At 44.5% G+C, this 6,765-nt stretch overlaps 1 protein-coding gene across 2 annotated transcripts in view; it reads right to left on the bottom strand.

Annotated features, from left to right (window-relative positions):
- Positions 1–1,372: 1,372 nt before the first annotated feature.
- The window catches only part of CMSS1 (cms1 ribosomal small subunit homolog), a 398,213-nt gene continuing 392,820 nt past the window's right edge, over positions 1,373–6,765 (bottom strand). For both annotated transcript variants that reach the window (XM_028134803.2, XM_054714032.1), the window contains exons 9-10: positions 4,611–4,699; positions 1,373–1,707 (exon numbers count right to left, since the gene is read on the bottom strand). In XM_028134803.2, the coding sequence (XP_027990604.1) occupies positions 1,624–1,707; positions 4,611–4,699 (173 nt within the window). In that variant the 3' untranslated portion in view covers positions 1,373–1,623. The remainder of the gene's footprint in view (positions 1,708–4,610; positions 4,700–6,765) is intronic.

Here is a 6,765-nt window from a genome sequence, read left to right as displayed (position 1 = left end):
AAGTTGGCGTCACCAATAATAAGATGAATCAACATTATATACCCCCTGCTATGTTGCATAAAAAATGGCACATCAATCCCTGGTTAGAGAATCATCCCATACACCAGGTTGCAGGTTCAATTCCCAGTCATGGGACATACCTAGGTTGCGGGTTCAATCCCTGGTCAGGGCACATCATTGATGTTTCTTTCTCTCTCTCCCTATCCCTTCCTCTCTGAAATCAATCTTATATAATAAAGAGGGAATATGCAAATTGACCATCACAAGTCACAAAGATGGCGGTGCCATAGACACAAGATGGCGGCGCCCAGTCCCCTCAGCCCCGCCAGAGTCCCCCAGTCCTTTCAGCCCAGCTGGGGGGGGGGGTGGCGGTGGCAGACATATGGTACAGTTGGACCGCCCTCAGGCAGGTCTGGCCGTTCCTTGTGCCTGCTGCTGGAGTCCCCCAGTCCTTTCAGCCCAGCTGGGGGGTGGCGGTGGCAGACATATGGTACAGTCGGACCGCCCTCAGGCAGGTCTGGCCACTCCTTGTGCCTGCTGCTGGAGTCCCACAGTCCTTTCAGCCCAGCTTGGGGGGCAGCAGGTGCATGGTGCGGCTGGACCCACCCTCAGCCCCCCAGCCACCCAGGGCTGGCCCAAGGTGCAGGCAAGCCTTGGATGGCGGCTGCCCAGCCAACACCTGAGGCACAGGCAAGCCTTGGATGGTGGCTGCCCAGCCGCCCAGGGCCGCCCGAGGCTCATGTAACCAGGGCCAGCTGAGGCTTGTGCTGCTGGCAGTGGCAACAGCAGAGGTGTGATGGGGGCATCACCTTCTCCTGATCACTGGGTCGCCTCCTGCCCCTGAGGGCTCCCCGACTGTGAGAGGGGGCAGGCCAGGCTGAGGGACCCCCCTCCAGTGCATGAATTTTCATGCACCAGGCCTCTAGTAAAAATATATTAAAGAAAGAAAGAAAGCCAACAGGCATCAGTGGAAAAAGTGGTGAAATTGAATGAAGTCTGTAGTTTGGTTAATTTTACTGTACCAACATTGATTTCTTAGTTCTGATAACTATCGTGGTTATACATGATGTTAATATTGGGAAAAGCCAGATGAAGGACATATGGGAATTCTCTACACTATTTTTGTAACTTTTTTCTAAGTCTGAAATTATTTCAAAATAACAAGTTAAAAAATAAATAAGATAGTTGTAGTTATATCGTTGTCTTTTGTATTTACAAAGTGCCACATACACTTACAGCTCTTCCTAATACTACTACTGCCATGCTTCACACTGTTTGCAAATCTGTTCCACATGTACCATCACATGGAATCCTCAATAATCCTGCCAAATATCATTCCCATTTTGCAGCTGATGAGACTGAGGCTCAGAAGGGGAAGCGTTTGCCTAAGGTGGCCCAGCACAGTCACATCAGAGGCCAGTTGGTGAGAGAAAAACAAGCTGGCAATGTTTTATTATACAGGGGGTTGGCAAAGGACAGATTCATGTTGATCACACATTCCCAAGGGTCTACCTGGTGATGCAGCTAACGCAATAAAACAGCAGCTGATATGTACTGAGTGTCTGCAGTGTGTCTGAGCCATTGAACAAGAGGCAAATCCTGGGATTTTCACTGGGACACAGATTAGAAGAGGCCCAGCTTCAAGGATTCCGACTTGCACAGACTGAGGACTCCCATTTCCAGAAGTTCAAAAACTTCCTTTTTTATCTAAATGAGAGAAAAGACAAAAAAGAAAGAAAGAAAGAAAAAGGTTAAGATTAAGAAAAGATGGTCTTGGTGAATAAATTCAACCTTCTGGACTCTCTGGTATTTATGCAGCTGATATGGCCAGAGTCAGGGACGGCAGAAATTCTAACCCATATTTTATTCAGAGCTGGAATAGTTGCACAAGTAAAGGAAGAGGTATTATATAAAACACCAGTTTCGTTCAAGTGTCCTTTTGCTTGCAACCACTTAAAATAAAATCATACAAAGATATCTAAAGTGTGCCCAGATTATACACAATATCTATGTAATAAAAGCCTAAGCGACAGTTACGGTGGAATGACCGGAACGACCAGTTGCTATGATGAGCACTGACCACCAGAGGCAGACGCTCAACACAGGAGCTGCCCCCTGGAGGTCAGTGTGCTCCCACAGGGGGAGTGCTGCTCAGCCAGAAGCCAAGTTCATGGCTGGCGAGTGCAGTGGTGGTGGCAGGAGCCTCTCTCACCTTTGCAACAGCGCTAAGGAGCAGCAAGCTGAATGGTAAGGAGCAGCGAGCAGGCGGGTGGTAAGGAGCGAGGGGTCTTGGACTGCAAGAGGGATGTCTGCCTGCTGACTTAGGCCTGCTCCCCATGAGAGGGAACAGGCCAGGTTGAGGGCCTCCTCACCCCTGTGCATGAATTTCATGCACTGGGCCTCTAGTTCTAATATAGGATAACTGCTAATAATGACATCAACATAAAAAAAATAACTATGGGTGACTATTTTTGTTGTTACTATTTCTCTGTATTATTGTAATTAGAAAACTAGAGGTGGATTACTCAGATTTAATATTAAATCTGAAATAATAAAAAATGGCCTCATGTGCTGGACATCAAATTGGTTAAATCAGTTCATTTTTAATTTTTATTGATTTCAGAGAGAGAGAGAGAGAGAGAAACATTGATGAGAGAGAAAAGTAGATTGGCTGCCTCCTACACCCCACACTGGGAATCGAGCCCACTACTTGGGCATGTGCCCCGACTGGGAATTGAACCATGACCTCCTGGTTCATAGGTTAATGCTCAACTACGGAGTCACTCAGGCTGGGTAAGGGCAGGCATTCAATTTTAATCACTGAGCCATGCCAGCCCGGCTAAACCAGTTAAAAAACAAAACAAAAATTGTTCAGGGGACAGTGTGTGTGTGTGTGTGTGTGTGTGTGTTTGTGTAGGAAACTGAGACAATTGTCTCTTAACTTGAACTGATGTCTGATATAATTCACTGATCATTTGTGATCAGGTTTGGTCATTCTGGAAGTTTTATGTGGTAAATTAGTTCACTGGGCATGGGTGGAGGAGTAATTCCAAGCCTCTTCGCTATTTACTGCCATGATTCATTCCTGAATGGTGACCGGCAGCCCTGTTTACTATTGCACAAATTCTTTTATCTCCAACAGCCACATTGATCGGTTGCCTCCCATAAGCACCCTGACCAAGGATCAAATCTGGAACCTGGGTATGTGTCTTGATTGGGAATTGAACCAGCAACCTTTTGGTGCTTGGGACAGTGCTCACCCAACTGAGCCATACTGGCCAGGGCAGGCATTCCGTTTTTGAAAATATGTTTTTATTGATTTCAAAGAGGAAGGGAGAGGAAGAGAGCTATAGAAATATCAATGATGAGAGAGAAACATTGATAGGCTGTCTCCCGCACGCGCCATACTAGGGATGGAGCTCGCAAGCCGGGCATGTGCCCTGACTGGGAATGGAACCATGACCTCCTGGTTCATAGGTTAATGCTCAATCACGAAGCCACTCAGGCTGGGTAAGGGCAGGCATTCAATTTTAATCTACTGAGACATCAAAAAATCCCCCGAAACCAAAATAGCCTTCTTAATTAAATAAGTGGGTTTTAGGAGATATAAATAAAAGGAGTTTTAGGGGGTAAAATAGGCAGGTTTAGGGAGTTTTAGAAATAAAGAGGGTCCATTCAGGAGGAAGGCTTGGAGTCCATAAGTGGAGGCTTGGAGCTGCCAGGAGGCTCACATTCACAGAGAACAAAAGGCGCCACAGGATAAGGGAGAGGAAGACAGCCATTCACAGGAGATAGGAAAGAGCCTCAGGGTGTGGGGAGGAAGAGGAAACAAACTTTCACAGAGGACAGAGAAATGCCGACAAATGGGAGGAAGAGGAAAACAGAGTTTCATAGGAGACAGAGAATTCTACCACTGAAGGGGGAGACAAATAGGGGGGCACCACGTGGGGTTTGGGCTTTGAAGCTACCAACTGGAAGGCAGCATGAAGAGACAAAGAACTGCAGCCTTTATCAACCTTAGCAAAAAGGGCTTGGGGGGCTACCCCCTTTGGGACCCCCTCCCTAAATGGGAGTCTGTACTTGTTTCCAATCAATTTCACCTTTTCATCTACCACCTTTTGTCTGTGGTTTCATTCTTCAAATCCACCTGGACAAAAACCTGGGAAAGAAATCACCCTTGTGTCCTGCTCAGAAAAAAAAAACACTCAACGCATAAAGATGTGAGCATGAGGCAAATTTGCACCCCCACCTTCAGTGCACTTATAAGGATGAAAAGCAAAGGTGATTGTGTCTCTAAAGCAGAGCACAGGGAAGTATACCAAGTTCTCCAGACCTTCCTGTTTCTCAAAGGTACAGTAGGGCTATGGTCCCTAGTGAGGCAGAAGCTCTCGGTCATTGAATGAGGAAACAAAGCTGATTCCTATAAAATACATGGGAAGGATAGGGTTATGTGTAAGGGGTGAGATGGGGTCCATGATTATTCCTTTACAGTAACTGTCAAAGGCCAGGATGTGCTGGTCTTCATGTCAAAGACTTTATTACTGTATTTGAACTCAAGTTCAGATTAAAAAAAAAAAAAAGATTAAAGACAACTGCTGGTTACATGGTACCTCGGGAATGTCCATCATCCTCCTCAACTTCTGATCTCTCCAATTCCAGTCAAAAACCAGAAACTTTAAGGGGTTCAAATTAAGGCCACCTGAAAGAGATAGGGAGAGGGTTGCCGCAGTCAAGACCTCATGACGTGAACGAATTAAACTTACTTTTTATTCTCTTGGTTGCTTTTTGCCTCATTTGCTGTCCACTCCCCAGTAACTAATCTATGACGGAAAACAAATGCGGTAGTCCCAGACTCCCCTCCTACAATCTTATCACTGATTCTGAGAAGCAGAGAAGCTGCTCTTGCTAAACTTGTCAAATACTCAAGTGCTGGCAAAAAAATCAATCCCACGCCTCCAGGAAGAGCCAGAGGGTGAAGTTTCATTCCTGACAGGGATTTGATAAGATTCCTGCAGTTTGGAGTTGAGTCTACCTGAGGCCACCTGACCGAGGAGGTGAGTGGGCAAAAGGCTGAGGACAGGGCAGAAAAGCAAGCTAAGGTGAATGGACCCTATTAAAGGCTGCTATCCCCTGAGGAGACTGGGAAAGCCCTTAGGGCTATCCCCACTTTCTTCCTGTCTATCTAGAGACAATAATGGAATGTGGGGCTCCAGGGGACCTCAGGGATTGTCTGCCTTTCCGAGGCCTCAGAGTCGGGCACAGTTAGCTCTTCTCACTCTCCATGTTTTCCCCCCTGCCCCAAGCTGTTCATGTTTCACTTGGAAACATACCTGAAGCCTTCTTTTACACAGCTGCAGCATGTCCCTTCAGCTCTCCTGTGATTATTTCAATATTTCCCTCTCTGCCCAGAATAATTTAAAACAAAATTTTTTATTGATTTCAGAAAGGAAGGGCGAGGGAGAGAGAGATAGAAACATCAATGATGACAGAGAATTATTGATCAGCTGCCTCCTGCATGCCCCTTACTGGGGATCAAGCCTGCAACTGGTGCATGTGGCCTAACCGGGAATTGAACCTAGACTTCCTGGTTCATAGGCCCACGCTCAACCACTGAGCTACATCAGCCAGGCCCAAAAGAAATTTTTAATGCTTCTTATAATTACAATGCCTCTTATTTAAAATTCTCTGAAAAATTAAAAATGATAAGTAAAGAATGACAATGGGTTGGTAGTCTTCTTTAAAAATAATTCACTGCTGGTGTAGAGCAAACAGGTACAACTTCTCTAAAAAAGTCCTGGGCATTACAAATAAGGAGCTTTAAAATGCTTCCTATTGATAAAAGAATTCTCCATCTACACATATCCCAATAAAAATATCAGAAATTTAAACACAGTTACTTACAAAATTATCATTGCAGTATTATTTATAATAGCAAAAAATAAGAAACAACCCAAATATCCTACCATGATAGAATTGTTGAAAAACAATCTAACTTGGGTTTAATATACAAAATACAGAAATAACTCATATAACTCGATAGAAAAAAAATCTAATTTAAAAATGGGCAGAGGAACCGAGTAGGCATTTTTCCAAAGAAGACATCCAAATGGCCAACAAGTACATGAAAAGATGTTCAACATCACTAATTATCAGGGAAATACAAATAAAAACCACAGTGAAAGGCCTGGCTGGCATGGCCCAGTGGTTGAGCGTCCACCTATGAACCAGGTCACGGTTTGATTCTCAGTCAGGGCACATGCCTGGGTTTCGGCCTCGATCCTCAGTGTGGGGCGTGCAGGAAGCAGCCTATCAATTATTCTCTCTCATCATTGATGTTTCTATCTCTTTCTCCCTTTCCTTTCCTATCTCTGAAATCAATAAAAATATATAAAAAACAAACACAATGAGATATCACCTCATACCTGTTATCAAAAAGACAAAAGATAACAAGTGTTGGCAAGAATGTGGAGAAAAGAGAAGCCTTGCACACTGTTAGTGGAAATGTAAATTGGTGCAACCACTATGGAAAATGGTATGGAAGTTCCTCAAAACATTAAAAAGATAACTACCATATGATCCACCTATCCCATTTCTGTGTATATAGCCAAAGAAAATGAAATCTCTATCTCAAAACGTGTCTCACAACTCTGTAGAAATCTAATTTCAATGATCTGTACAGCTTTGTTTTTTCTCTCTCTTTTCTAAATATAAAGAAGAGTGGCCCCATTGCACTGGGGCCTGATGACCACAAAAACCCATCTGTAT

Source organism: Eptesicus fuscus, chromosome 3 (genome assembly GCF_027574615.1).
Source record: "Eptesicus fuscus isolate TK198812 chromosome 3, DD_ASM_mEF_20220401, whole genome shotgun sequence".
In the NCBI taxonomy this organism is placed as follows: domain Eukaryota; kingdom Metazoa; phylum Chordata; class Mammalia; order Chiroptera; family Vespertilionidae; genus Eptesicus; species Eptesicus fuscus.
Note: the sequence above shows the minus strand (reverse complement) of the source record. Positions and strands in the feature narration are given on the sequence as shown.